This window comes from Babylonia areolata, chromosome 23, assembly GCF_041734735.1.
Source record: "Babylonia areolata isolate BAREFJ2019XMU chromosome 23, ASM4173473v1, whole genome shotgun sequence".
NCBI classification, from domain to species: Eukaryota; Metazoa; Mollusca; class Gastropoda; order Neogastropoda; family Buccinidae; genus Babylonia; species Babylonia areolata.
This window is the reverse complement of record NC_134898.1, coordinates 6,382,083-6,398,305: the sequence shown is the minus strand read 5'-3', so window position 1 is coordinate 6,398,305 and position 16,223 is coordinate 6,382,083. Positions and strand designations below refer to the sequence as shown.

The window sequence follows — 16,223 nt, the reverse complement described above, 5'->3', positions numbered from 1 at the left end:
GGTACAGAGAAGGAACAGACTATGACAGAAAGAGGTACAGAGGTGGAACAGACTATGACAGAAAGAGGTACAGAGGTGGAACAGACTTAGCACAGAGAAGTATTCCCAAACAGCGGCAGGACTCACCCGGTAGAACAGCTTCTTCTTGGTGGCGTTGGGGACTTTGACGGTGTGAGTGATACTGCAACACACAGACAGACTGACCCTCTGATGTTGCCCAGAGACACGAGTTGCCGTGTTCACTGACCATCGCTGTCATTCCCCCCTTTCCATCTCCGCCGAACTCAAAGAGATCAGTACGCATTCTTCACACTGCTTTGCTGTCTCTTCGGGCGACGGGTGCGATAGCCGAACGGTGAAAGCGTTGGACTTTCAATCTGAGGGTCCCAGGTTCGAATCTCGGTGATGGCGCCTGGTGGGTAAAGGGTGGATATTTTTCTGATCTCCCAGGTCAACATATGTGCAGACCTGCTAGTGCCTGAACCCCCTTCATGTGTATACATAAGCAGGAGATCAAATATGCACATTGAAGATCCTGTGATCCATGTCAGCATTCAATAGGTTATGGAAACAAGAATATACCCAATATGCACATCCCCGAAAACGGAGCATGGCTGCCTACATGGCGGGGTAAATAAACAAAACGGTCATACATGTAAAATGTTAGATGTCTGTCTGAGCGTGTATGTGCGTGTCTGAAATGTGATTGAATGACACAGGAAACGAATAATGAGCATCCAGTGGCAGCCCCATCAGTCTGCACTACTCAGGTAGGCAGCCTGCTGTGCAAATGTCTCCGTGTGTGTAAAGCGCTTAGAGCTTGGTCTCCGACCGAGGATAGGCGCTGTATAAGTATCCATATCAACCAATCTTCACTACAGGCTGACTCACATGCATTCACGCTACACCATGGAAAAGAGCAGAGTACAAGAAGTTTCCACCCACACAATGACACACAGCTCCAGCAACTGGTTCATCAAACTGCAGGCATTCAAAACACTGAGTTCCATAGGGTGTTAGCAACTCATTAACTATTGAAAAACAAAACCCCAATAAACAACCTTTCAGATGAAATGATAAACTTGAGTCCTCTATGCATTACTTAGCCTAAATAAAAGAACCTACAACAAAGAAGAGGTTGTCACCGGCAAAATTCTGTTGAGAAATACAACTTTGATATTGTAAAAAAAAATTAACAAAATAAAATTACAGACGGGAGGAAAAAAAGTGTGGCACTGTACTGAGGAGACTAGCTCACACAGAGGAGACAAAAAATACAAAATACAACAAAGACGTCGAGGCATTTCATCGAGCAGGTCCGAGACAAAAGGAGAGCAATACAGAAAACAGCAAGAAAGCAAACCACATGCCATTATTGTGCGGTTCAATTCCAGACACAGTTCTTTACGCCCTGAGAAACCAAAGTGTTTAACCCTTTCACTGCCAAGCTCGCATTTATGCACAGGCGTGGTAGAGGACCCATGTCACTGAAAGGTGACCATTCATTGGTCTGTTATCCATGAACCTGCTGCTCTTAATGTTCGGTGGTAGGATAGGTCATATTTTCTATACATCGCAGGGGGAATCCCCAGCTATTCTTAGCCACTGTCTTTTCTGTGTTTCTACCACAAGGGAATTTTATACTCTAAATTGACTGGCGGTGAAAGGGTTAAGGTGAAGGATCTGACCCCTCGAGCTTACGCCTTGCTGTGTTGTGTTGGAGACGATACTTCAGTGTGTAAACAAGTATGTACAAATAATGGAAAAGTTTTTATGAAGACGTTGAACGGTAGGATTGTCCAGGTGAACTGCGCCTCTGACGTGAACAACTACAGGCAGTCGTGTGCTGTGCTTGTCAGAAGATCGATGGACTCGATAAGTGTGTCGTCTGCTTCACGATCTCCGAGGGAGACGGACAACAGGAAGTGACAGAGTTCAAGAATGACCATGTACATAAGCTTGTCTGTCTCTTTGTCAGCTTGTCTGTACAATGCGTCACTAATTTTTGATGGAAATTGATTACGTGGTGTGATTTTTTGCTGTTGCTTTTTTTTTTTTCCCGTATTTGTGATGGTGATGATCTTTTCTGGAATTTTGGTATATGTTTTCTGGTCCAATATAATCTTCATTACAAGGGGAAAACACAAAACAACAACAACAAAGTGACACAGGTGACGTACACTTTCTTGGCCTCCATGCGTAACTTGATGTGCTCCAGAGCCAGGGGTTTCTCGGCGCGCCCTGTCAGGTGGAACACGTGGTCCTGTCCGTCCTCCTCGTTCCTCAGGGTCAGCTTGCCCTGCACCCACACCTCTACAGTCATTCACTGTCACACCTGTCATCATTCACTGTCACACCTGTCGTCATTCACTGACACACCTCTACAGTCATTCACTGACACTGTCATCATTCACTGTCACACCTGTCATCATTCACTGTCACACCTGTCGTCATTCACTGACACACCTGTATAGTCATTCACTGACACACCTGTATAGTCATTCACTGTCACACCTGTCATCATTCACTGTCACACCTGTCGTCATTCACTGACACACCTGTATAGTCATTCACTGTCACACCTGTCATCATTCACTGTCACACCTGTCATCATTCACTGACACACCTGTATAGTCATTCACTGTCACACCTGTCATCATTCACTGTCACACCTGTCATCATTCACTGTCACACCTACATCATTCACTGACACACCTGTACAGTCATTCACTGACACCTGTCGTCATTCACTGACACACCTGTAGCGTCAATCACTGACACACCTGTAGCGTCAATCACTGACACACCAGTACAGTCATTCACCGACACACCTGCACAGTCATTCACCATCACGCCTGTCATAATTCACTGACACATCAGCACACAGGACACAGCAGAGAGGTGCGACCCTGACCTTGACCTCCCTCTCCAGCACGGGCTGGAAGACCAGGGGGTACTGTGTTTTCTGGCAGGCCTTGGCCAGCAGGACCCGCGGCCCGGAGAACCCCTCCCCCTCTATCTTGGCCTCCAGGCTCCAGTCGTGATTGGTCACGTTCATCTGCACAACGTCAAACACATGTATCACCTGTCTTACGTAAAACACACCTTCACCTGCACAACGTCAAACACACCTTCACCCAAACACACCTTCACCTGCACAACGTCAAACACACGTTGTCCTGCACACCTTCACCTGCACAACGTCAAACACACCTTCACCTGCACACCTTCACCTGCACAACGTCAAACACACCTTCACCTGCACACCTTCACCTGCACAACGTCAAACACACCTTCACCTGCACACCTTCACCTGCACAACGTCAAACACACCTTCACCTGCACACCTTCACCTGCACAACGTCAAACACACCTTCACCTGCACACCTTCACCTGCACAACGTCAAACACACCTTCACCTGCACACCTTCACCTGCACAACGTCAAACACACCTTCACCCAAACACACCTTCACGTGCACAACGTCAAACACACCTTCACCTGCACACCTTCACCTGCACAACGTCAAACACACCTTCACCTGCACACCTTCACCTGCACAACGTCAAACACACCTTCACCCAAACACACCTTCACGTGCACAACGTCAAACACACCTTCACCTGCACACCTTCACCTGCACAACGTCAAACACACCTTCACCTGCACAACGTCAACGTCAAACACACCTTCACCCGCACAACGTCAACGTCAAACACACCTTCACCCGCACAACGTCAACACCAAACACACCTTCACCCGCACAACGTCAACACCAAACACACCTTCACCTGCACACCTTCACCTGCACAACGTCAACGTCAAACACACCTTCACCCGCACAACGTCAACGTCAAACACACCTTCACCTGCACAACGTCAACACCAAACACACCTTCACCCGCACAACGTCAACGTCAAACACACCTTCACCCGCACAACGTCAACGTCAAACACACCTTCACCCGCACAACGTCAACACCAAACACACCTTCACCCGCACAACGTCAACACCAAACACACCTTCACCTGCACACCTTCACCTGCACAACGTCAACGTCAAACACACCTTCACCTGCACAATGTCAACACCAAACACACCTTCACCTGCACAACGTCAACGTCAAACACACCTTCACCTGCACAATATCAAACACACCTTCACCACAACATCAAACACACCCTCACCACAATGTCGAACACACCTTCACCTGCACAACGTCAAACGCCCCTTCACCACAACGTCAAACACACCTTCACCACAATGTCAAACACACCTTCACCTGCACAACGTCAAACGCACCTTCACCACAACGTCAAACACACCTTCACCACAATGTCAAACACACCTTCACCTGCACAACGTCAAATGCACCTTCACCACAATGTCAAACACACCTTCACAACAACGTCAAACACACCTTCACCTGTACAACGTCAAACGCACCTTCACCTGCACAACGTCAAACACACCTTCACCTGTTTAACATAAAACACACTTCACCTGCCTAATGTAAAACACATGTTCACCTGTCCAATGTAAAGTACACATTCACCTTCCCAACGCAAAACAAAACGTTCACCTTCCCAACTTCAAAACACACCTTCACTGCCCAAGGTGAAGCAAACATTGACCTGTCCACCATTAACTGACTCAGTACGGCCAGTCCTCTCTTCTCCTCTACACAGACCCCTCGGATGTCCAGTGGGTGTCTGAATGACCCAACCTTTAGCTTCCGTCGTCAGAATTGTGGTATTCTTTGTCAACCTCTTATACCTCTTCAGTATAAGAGCCTTCCGCTTGCAATATTTTGATGATGATAATTGGGGTGAAACGCTGTTAACGTCGTCTCTTTCGCCGTTCGTATGGAGAGAGTTAAACACACACTCACTGCCCAGCATGAAACAGTCTCACCTGACCGACAACGTCACACACTGTATCATTCACACGCCCGAGATCACACACTGTGGCACCAACACAGACACCCCCCCAACCCCAAATCAGTCCCGGGGACAAACAGACACTAACGATGGGAATCTCCTGCGTGATGGACTGGTGGACAGGGACAGAGAACTGCAGCTCTGCGGTGCTGCCCTCTGGGTTGACGGTGCAGTCGATGCGGTACACGCGGATGTCGTCGATGGAGCGCAGGGTGATCTGGCAGGGGTAGTGGCCCGCCTTCTTGGCGCTGAACTCGATGGGCAGCTCCACGATGCCGTCGTCCAGATTCACTCCTGACAATCATCAATCATAACCGTCATATTAATAACGACAACAAAAATAATAATGATGATAACAATAATAACAATATCAATAATATTTATTTAAAAAAAAAAAAAATAATAATAACAATAATAATGATGACGATGTTGATAATAATGATGATGATGATGATAATAATAATAATGATGATGGTGATGATGATGATAATAATAATAATGATGATAATGATGATGAGGATGACAACTATGATGATAATGATGATAACAGTTTTATTCATACTGAGCAGTCCTTCAAAAATAATCAGCTGAAGGCACACTGAAACAGAATGTGAAAACTGCTGACCACTCAGACCGGGTGTGTATCTATATGCTCTGTGTGTGTATGTGTGTGCGTGCATGCATGCGTGTGTGCCTGTGTGCCTGCCCACATGTTCTCCGCCTTCCTTCTTGCAACACCAACAATATACCAACACCAGTGCACAATGAAGAGAAACAGCACACCACAGACACACTGACCACAGACACACTGACCACAGACACACTGACCACAGACACACTGACCACAGACACACTGACCACAGACACACTGACCACAGACAAGTGTCACAATCTCCAACCCCCCAAGGAAAAACTGTTGTAGTTGTTGGGGTGGGTTCTATCTTCAATACAGCGTTTTCCACAAGAGGGTAAGGAAGAACAAGAGGGGGAGGAAAAGGGAATGAACACCTCACACAAGGTCGTTTTACAGAGGTTCTCTATTCTGATCTCTTCAGAATACAAAGGGTGAGAGTGCCTGACAGTGCGCAACAATGCGCGAACCTCTCATCAGTGTGACAACAGGCCAAACATCGAAACACTAGGACCCGTCCGGTCCACCTGATTTTCACGCTCTGGCTTACAGTTGCTGTGACGGGATCAGCTAAGCTATCCAGAACTGTACTCACTGACACTGAGGAACGATGATCACAATAAAATCATATTCATAAGAAACACGCAATAGCTTCCCCTAGCATCACAAGCAACAACACGCACGCGCAATCTCAACCACACATTCATTCAAAGTGCCACAAAAATAAATGCTATTACAAAACCAGGACGTTTTGCAAACAGCACGGACAACAACAAGCACTATCCTCAGAGCAGTGTGCACTGCTGGGCACAGACCTTTGGGCACCTTGGTACCAGGGGGCATGTTGACCTGCTGAGCTTCATGCTGGGAGCGCACAGATAGCATCTCCGGCATCTTGAAGAACTCCGAGTCGTGCTCCACCACGTACATGCTGCCCTTGGGGTTCTTGGCCTGTGTGTAGCATCAACATCACATCAACACCACATCAACACCACTACATCAACACATCAACATCAACACATCAACACCACTTCAACACTACATCACCACTACATCAACACACATCAATTCATTTCATCCACATCATGTCACAATGTCATCACGTCAACACCACACCATCCACATCAACACCACATCAATACTATCACACCATCCACATCAACACCACACCATCCACATCAACACTATCACACCATCTACATCAACACCACCACATCAACACCATATCAACACTTTCACATCATCCACATCAACACTATCACACCATCCACATCAACACCACCACATCAACACTATCACACCATCCACATCAACACCACCACATCAACACTATCACACCATTCACATCAACACCACATTGTCCACATCAACACCTTACCATCCACATCAACACCACACTATACACATCCACACCATCCACATAAACACCACACCATCCACATCAACATCACACCATCCACAAAATGTCATCCACATCAACCACACGAACAGGGATTTTGCTGTTGTTGTTTTGTGTTTTTGTTTTATTTGTTTTGTTTGTTTTTGTTTGTTTGAAAGCAAGCTTGTAGATTGTGTGTTGGCTTATGTGTCCCTGTGTTGATTGAAGTGGTCAGCTGACTGCAGGGTCATTCTGTTCATCTTCCTGTCTGCTGCCTTCTGTCTTTCATGTGTTTGTCTGTCTGTCTTTCTATCTGCTGCCTTCTGTCTTTCATGTGTTTGTCTGTCTGTCTTTCTATCTGCTGCCTTCTGTCTTTCATGTGTTTGTCTGTCTGTCTTTCTGTCTGCTGCCTTCTGTCTTTCATGTGTTTGTCTGTCTGTCTTTCTGTCTGCTGCCTTCTGTCTTTTATGTTTGTCTGTCTGTCTTTCTGTCTGCTGCCTTCTGTCTTTCATGTGTTTGTCTGTCTGTCTGTCTTTCTGTCTGCTGCCTTCTGTCTTTCATGTGTCTGTCTGTCTGTCTTTCTGTCTGCTGCCTTCTGTCTTTCATGTTTGTCTGTCTTTCTGTCTGCTGCCTTCTGTCTTTCATGTTTGTCTGTCTGTCTTTCTGTCTGCTGCCTTCTGTCTTTCATGTTTGTCTGTCTGTCTTTCTGTCTGCTGCCTTCTGTCTTTCATGTTTGTCTGTCTGTCTTTCTGTCTGCTGCCTTCTGTCTTTCATGTTTGTCTGTCTGTCTTTCTGTCTGCTGCCTTCTGTCTTTCATGTGCTTGTCTGTCTTTCTCTGTTCATCTTCCTTGTTTCTCTTTTGACATGCCTGTCTGTCTGTCTGTCTGTCTGTCTGTCCGTGTCCTTTGATGTGTTTAAGACAGAGGCCACAAGCTGACTAGCAGCTACAGTGGTGGAACTGAAGAGAAGCAAAAAGAAACAGAAAAAAGTGCGAGGCTCGTGAAGAGGGTGGCAGAGGGTTTCCTTGCAGTACCACCTCTCAGACATGGTACAGTCAGCAAGGGATCAGTGCTGTAAGCATGTGCACACGTCATGCAGGCCGAACTACACATCATCAACACAGCTAACTAACTCAAAACACCATGCCAACATTGCAGATGAACTACACATCATCAACGCAGATGACTAACTCAAAACAACACAGACTGAACTACACATCATCAACGCAGTTAACTAACTCAAAGCAATGCAGACTGAACTACACATCATCAACGCAAATGCCTCCAACACCATGCCAACAACACACACAGCAGCCAGGTGTCAACTGACGGAGCGCCACTCAACTCACCACGTGTCTGACAAGAGGTGATCAGCAAAGAGTGTCAGTGGTCTACCTGCACTTCTATCATCCCAGTGGATCACTACATCACATAGTGACTGCAACATCATGTCGCTACCTCCGTCCTTCAACGTTTTTTTGTCATGGCAGATATCGTCCTCACATCACACAGTGACTGCAACATCATGTTGCTACCTCCGTCCTTCAACGTTTTTTTGTCATGGCAGATATCGTCCTCACATCACACAGTGACTGCAACATCATGTTGCTACCTCTGTCCTTCAATGTTTTTTGTCATGGCAGATATTGTCCTCACATCACATAGTGACTGCAACATCATGTCTCTACCTCCATCCTTCAACCTTTTTTTTTGTCAGGGCAGATATTTGTATTTGTATTTCTTTTTATCACAACAGATTTCTCTGTGTGAAATTCGGGCTGCTCTCCCCAGGGACAGCGCGTCGCTACACTACAGCGCCACCCTTTCCATCTGCAACATCATGACTCTACCTCCATCCATCAACCTTTCTTCTTCTTTTTTTTTTTTTTGTCATGGCAGATACCGTCCTCAGCCTTACATCTGATTTACAATGCTTCGACCTTAAACCCCTGTGTGTAATATTGTGTGGATGTGTCAGCTGCCCACAAAGTCTGCAGACTTTCAATGTTCATGTCCGCTGATTTCGTGTGCCAAGTCCTGTTGGTTTTTATTCACACTGCATTCCTCATGTCAGCTGAAGATGTGTGACACAGCTCAGAGCTGTCAGATCACACTGGGCACGCAGTTTTCAGTTTCAGTTTTCTCAAGGCGGCAGATGCCTGACCAGCAGCATAACCCGATGCACTTGTCAGGCCTTGAGTGCATGCATATACATTTGTCAATCCATCAGGGTGGACTTCCACAGAGTTTTGCCAGAGGACAACACAGTGTTGCCATGGGTTCTTTTTCAGTGCGCCATGTGCACGCTGCACACAGGACCTCGGTTTATCGTCTCATCCGAAATGACCAGACGCTCAGTTTGATTCTCCAGTCAAACTAGGGAGAGAGGAGGAGAGCGGGATTGGAACCCACACCCCCTCATGGACATAGTACTGGCAGATCAGTATGTTAACCCTTCAGCAACCTTGCCCCCCACAGGCTGAGGGACACACTACCTTGACAAGCATGTTAACCCTTCAGCCGCCTTGCTCCCCACAGGCTGAGGGGTACACTACCTTGACAAGCATGTTAACCCTTCAGCAACCTTGCCCCCCACACATTGAGGGGGACACACTACCTTGACAAGCATGTTAACCCTTCAGCAACCTTGCCCCCCACAGGCTGAGGGACACACTACCTTGACAAGCATGTTAACCCTTCTGCAACCTTGCCCCCCACAGGCTGAGGGACACACTACCTTGACAAGCATGTTAACCCTTCAGCAACCTTGCTCCCCACAGGCTGAGGGACACACTACCTTGGCAAGCATGTTAACCCTTCAGCAACCTTGCTCCCCACAGGCTGAGGGGTACACTACCTTGACAAGCATGTTAACCCTTCAGCAACCTTGCTCCCCACAGGCTGAGGGGGGACACACTACCTTGACAAGCATGTTAACTCTTCAGCAACCTTGCTCCCCACACGTTGAGGGGGACACACTACCTTGACAAGCATGTTAACCCTTCAGCAACCTTGCTCCCCACAGGCTGAGGGGGGACACACTACCTTGACAAGCATGTTAACCCTTCAGCAACCTTGCTCCCCACACGTTGAGGGGGACACACTACCTTGACAAGCATGTTAACCCTTCAGCAACCTTGTTTCCCCACAGGCTGAGGGACACACTACCTTGACAAGCATGTTAACCCTTCAGCAACCTTGTTTCCCCACATGTTGAGGGACACACACTACCTTGACAAGCATGTTAACCCTTCAGCAACCTTGCTCCCCACACGTTGAGGGGGACACACTACCTTGACAAGCATGTTAACCCTTCAGCAACCTTGTTTCCCCACATGTTGAGGGACACACTACCTTGACAAGCATGTTAACCCTTCAGCAACCTTGCCCCCCACATGTTGAGGGACACACTACCTTGACAAGCATGTTAACCCTTCAGCAACCTTGCCCCCCACATGTTGAGGGACACACTACGTTGACAAGCATGTTAACCCTTCAGCAACCTTGCCCCCCACATGTTGAGGGACACACTACCTTGACAAGCATGTTAACCCTTCAGCAACCTTGCCCCCCACATGTTGAGGGACACACTACCTTGACAAGCATGTTAACCCTTCAGCAACCTTGCCCCCCACATGTTGAGGGACACACTACCTTGGCCTGCTGGACGACGGAGTCAGGGTTGGTGGCCAGCATCTTGGTGGTCTTGGCCGTCACACTGCAGCTCATCAGGGTGCCTGTCTGGTGCCGCCGCTCTAGCTCAACGTCTGACATGTGCTACACAACACACTGCCAGGTCAGACGTGTGCTACACAACGCGTAGCTCAACGTCACGCATGTGCTACACAACACGTAGCTCAACGTCACACATGTGCTACACAACACGTAGCTCAACGTCACACATGTGCTACACAACATGTAGCTCAACGTCACACATGTGCTACACAACACGTAGCTCAACGTCACACATGTGCTACACAACACAGAGGTCAGGTCAATGTCAGACATGTGCTACACAACACACAGGTCAGGTCAATGTCAGACATGTGCTACACAACACAGAGGTCAGGTCAACATCAGACATGTGCTACACAACATGTAGGTCAGGTCTGGTCAACGTCAGACATGTGCTACACATCACAGAGATCAGGTCAACGTCAGACATGTGCTACACAACATGTAGGTCAGGTCGGGTCAACGTCAGACACGTGCTACACATCACAGAGATCAGGTCAACGTCAGACATGTGCTACACAACATGTAGGTCAGGTCAGGTCAACGACATGTAGGTCAGGTCAGGTCAATGTCAGACATGTGCTACACAACACAGATGTCAGGTCAATGTCAGACATGTGCTACACAACACACAGGTCAGGTCAACGTCAGACATGTGCTACACAACACAGAGGTCAGGTCAACGTCAGACATGTGCTACACAACACAGAGGTCAGGTCAATGTCAGACATGTGCTACACAACACAGATGTCAGGTCAACGTCAGACATGTGCTACACAACACAGAGGTCAGGTCAATGTCAGACATGTGCTACACAACACAGAGGTCAGGTCAATGTCAGACATGTGCTACACAACACAGAGGTCAGGTCAATGTCAGACATGTGCTACACAACACAGAGGTCAGGTCAATGTCAGACATGTGCTACACAACACGCATGGGAGGTAAGGCAGGGAGGTGCAGTGTCGCACTACAGTGTCACATAGCGCAGTGCAGGGCAAGCTACTGCAGGATACTCAGTGAAACACACCGTGGGCACTGATACAGGGACACGAGTCTAGGGGCACATCACTACCCTGTCCATTCATTTATACTGCAATGACTGGAAAAATTGTTGTTTTTTTAAAGAGTTAGAAAAAAAAAGAAGAAAAAAAAAAGAAATGGAAGCAAAATCCAATAAGTAAAAAAAAAAAAAAAAATAAAAAAATTAAAAAAAATCACCCGCATAAGACCGCATTGTTCCTGGTCATGCAAGCAGAAGGCTCCTTACCCAGTCTCCTCCCCCCCCCTCCACCTCACCCCTCCACCCCCCACACCCCCACCAAACAACACACACACAAGATGCGCAACTGAAACCAGCATGCAACACATGTGTCCAACAAAAACAGATGTGGACAGCAGAACAGACAGGCTGACAGAACAAAGCAACACCAAGACGCAAAACACAAGCCGTCGAACTCTGAAACACCCATCAGTGCTGATGCCACTGTGACAATTAAACTGTCTAGTTACCGGTGGTGCCATATGTTGCTGCCCAAAGAACAATCAACAGTAATTTAGTAGTAGTAGTAGTAGTAGTAGTAGATTCATCAAATTGATATCAACTTCCTCCTTCATTGTCATTTTAATGACTTTCATTTTTCAACATTTCCGTTACAAATGACCTTCCCTCATGTTTCCAATTTTGTTCTATTGTGACGGGCGCAATAGCCGAGTGGTTAAAGCGTTGGACTGTCAATCTGAGGGTCCCGGGTTCGAATCACGGTGATGGCGCCTGGTGGGTAAAGGGTGGAGATTTTTACGATCTCCCAGGTCAACATATGTGCAGACCTGCTAGTGCCTGAACCCCCTTTGTGTGTATATGCAAGCAGAAGATCAAATACGCACGTTAAAGATCCTGTAATCCATCTCAGCGTTCGGTGGGTTATGGAAACAAGAACATACCCAGCAGTCACACCCCCGAAAACGGAGTATGGCTGCCTACATGGCGGGGTAAAAACGGTCATACACGTAAAAGTCCACTCGTGTGCATACGAGTGAACGCAGAAGAAGAAGAAAAAGAAGTTCTATTGTTTTTTGTGTGTTTTTTTTGGGGGGAGAGTGGGGGGGTTAATCAAATCTAACTAGCCATTCTTTCCATCACCACAACATGGACCACATGATGGGATGAGCCCTGTAATGCTGAATGATGACTCAAGGCCTGACGAAGCGGCGCTGGGTTACGCTGCTGGTCAGGCATCTGCTTAGCAGATGTGGTGTAGCATATATGGATTTATCCAAATATAGTGATGCCTCCCTGAGCTACTGATACTGGCAGTGATAGTGATAGTGATAGTGATAGTGAATGATGGGTGCAGTGGCCCAGTGGTTAGAGCACTGGATTCTTGCCCCAGTTTCCTGAGTTCGATCCCCAGGTTCTGTGCAGCTGGTGGGCTGCTACGGGTGGAGGTTTTTTTCCCAATCTCCCACATCAACATTTGTGAAGACCTCAGTTGGTGCCTGGATCCTTTCGTGTGTTTATGCACACAGCAGATCAAACATACAACATTAAAAAAAATCCTGCAATCCATGTCAGTGTTTGGTAGATTATGGAAACAAGAACAGATCCAGCTTGTACACCCCTGAAAATGGAATTTGGCTGCCTACACAGTGGGGGCCTACATGTCACAGGCAACGTGTGCAAGTGAAGATGGGAGCTGCAGCCCGCAACCAACACAGAACAACAAGAACAGCAACTGTGCGGTGGCCCCTGTGATGTGCAGGTTGCTGTAACCTCATCAGTCCTCTTCAGTTAAAACACGTATGCATAAAAAACAACAACATTACAACAATTCATAATGGGAATGCACAGATATGCACACACTGGCACACACACACACACACACGCCCATCTGAAAATCAACAGCTGCAATATGCAGTGTGTGTGTGTGTGTGCGCGCCCCTGGGACTGTGTGTGTGTGTGTGTGTATGCGTGTGTGTGTGTATGTGTGTGTGTGTGTATGTGTGTGTGTGTATGTGTGTGTGTGTGTGTATGCGTGTGTGTGTGAGTGTGACACACGAAGGAAACACAGTGATGTGTCACCACAACACGACACGACACAGGGAGGGAACACACTGACGCGTCACCACGACACACACACACCTGCTGAGCAGCCAGGATGAGGGCGCGTTCCCTGGCCATGTTGGTGACGGGGATCAGCAGTTTCTCCCTCAGTGTCTGGTTGGTCTCGCACTTCCAGTACACCACGCTCTCCTCTCCGCCGTACATTCCTCCCCCCACTCCTGTGACATCATGGCACTTTCTACATCATCTGTGTCATACACAGGTCTGCAATCTTGCCTCCCCCCCACTCCTGTGACATCATGGCACTTTCTACATCATCTGTGTCATACACAGGTCTGCAATCTTGCCTCCCCCCCACTCCTGTGACATCATGGCACTTTCTACATCATCTGTGTCATACACAGGTCTGCAATCTTGCCTCCCCCCCACTCCTGTGACATCATGGCACTTTCTACATCATCTGTGTCATACACAGGTCTACAATCTTCTTCTTTAGAAGAGCAAGAAAAGGGGGCATCAATTAACTGACAGACTGACAGACAGTACATCAATGAAATGGAATAATACACCTCCTGAATAAAAAGAATAAAGGAACAAAATAAAGAAAGAAAAAAAAGAGCGGTTTGTCTGCTCCACAGCACATGACACACATGACACCTGTCCTACAGCACATGACACACACAAACACCTGTCCTACAGCACATGACACACAACACCTGTCCTACAGGACATGACACATACAACACCTGTCCTACAGCACATGACACACACAACACCTGTCCTACAGCACATGACACACACCTCTCCTACAGCACATGACACACATGACACCTGTCCTACAGCACATGGCACACATGACACCTGTCCTACAGCACATGACACACATGACACCTGTCCTACAGCACATGACGCACACAAACACCTGTCCTACAACACCTGTCCTACAACACATGACACACAACACCTGTCCTACAGCACATGGCACATACAACACCTGTCCTACAGTACATGACACACACGACACCTGTCCTACAGCACATGACACACATGACACATGTCCTACAGTACATGACACATATGACACCTGTCCTACGGCACATGACACACATGACACCTGTCCTACAGCACATGACACACACAAACACCTGTCCTACAACACCTGTCCTACAACACATGTCACATACAAAACACCTGTCCTGCAAAACATGACAAACACAACACCTGTCCTACAACACATGACACACATGACACCTGTCCTACAACACATGACATGCAAAACACCTGTTCTACAACAGATGACACATACGACATCTGTCCTATAACACATGACACACACAACACCTTCCCTACAACACACTACACATCCAAAACACCTGTCTTGTGACACAAAACACATTTGTCCAATAACACATGACAATACATAGCACACTGATCCACAACACAGCCCTGATAACATCACACAACACAACACAGCTCCCCCTCACATCAGACAGCACAACACATCACACAACACAACACATTACATCACACAACACATCACACAACACAACACATTACATCACACAACACATCACACAACACATCACACAACACAACACATTACATCACACAACACATCACACAACACATTACATCACACAATACATCACACAACACAACACATTACATCACACAACACATCACACAACACATCACACAGCCCCCCCCCCTCACATCACACAACACATCACACAACACAACACATCACATCATACAGCCCCCCCCCCCCACATCACACAACACAACACAGCCCCCCCCTCCCTCACATCACACAACACAACACACCACATCACACAACCCCCCCTCCCCCAAACCCCACTGCCCCCCCCCCCAACACAGCCCCCCCCCCCTCCCCTTACCAGCAGCGGCAGCACTGCTGATCCTGACGCTGTGAGGGGAGGGTATGTAGGGCAGGGCGGAGGGCAGAGGCAGGGTGGCCTTGGCCTCGATGGAGTAGAGGAACTCCCCGATGGTCTCGTTGAGGAAGATGACAGAGCACTGGCGCTCTCCCACGGCGAAGGGCAGAAAGTCCACCTCCACCTCCGCCGTGGCGTTGGGCTCCAGGTACACACTGCTCACCGGGCTGAAGAAGGCGCTGAGGCGTGGGGTGTCGTCTGTTGGGTGGGGGAACACAGGTGTGTGTGAGGGAGGTTTTAAGTCAACACTGTTCTCTATCTCTCTCTCTCTGTGTCTGTATCTCTCTTGCTGTTGTTATTATAATTGTTGTTGTTATTGCTGTTATTGTTGTCCTAAGGACAGACTGGAAGATGAGGCATTGGCTAAAAAAAAAGTTTTATCGTTGAGTAAAAAAGTTTTTGAATCTCTCTCTCTCTCTCTCTCTCTCTTTTTCTCTCTCTCTCTCTGTGTTCCTGTTGCTGTCACTCTCACATTCATTCACACACACACACACACACACACACACACACACACTCTCAC

At 47.6% G+C, this 16,223-nt stretch overlaps 1 protein-coding gene across 1 annotated transcript in view; it reads right to left on the bottom strand.

Annotated features, from left to right (window-relative positions):
* The window catches only part of LOC143298272 (cilia and flagella-associated protein 47-like), a 135,696-nt gene that overhangs the window by 34,586 nt on the left and 84,887 nt on the right, over positions 1-16,223 (bottom strand). Inside the window, exons 42-49 of the mRNA XM_076611087.1 lie at positions 15,647-15,901; positions 13,827-13,966; positions 10,604-10,726; positions 6,388-6,523; positions 5,030-5,235; positions 2,915-3,058; positions 2,181-2,299; positions 127-181 (exon numbers count right to left, since the gene is read on the bottom strand). Of these exons, the coding sequence (XP_076467202.1) occupies positions 127-181; positions 2,181-2,299; positions 2,915-3,058; positions 5,030-5,235; positions 6,388-6,523; positions 10,604-10,726; positions 13,827-13,966; positions 15,647-15,901 (1,178 nt within the window). The remainder of the gene's footprint in view (positions 1-126; positions 182-2,180; positions 2,300-2,914; positions 3,059-5,029; positions 5,236-6,387; positions 6,524-10,603; positions 10,727-13,826; positions 13,967-15,646; positions 15,902-16,223) is intronic.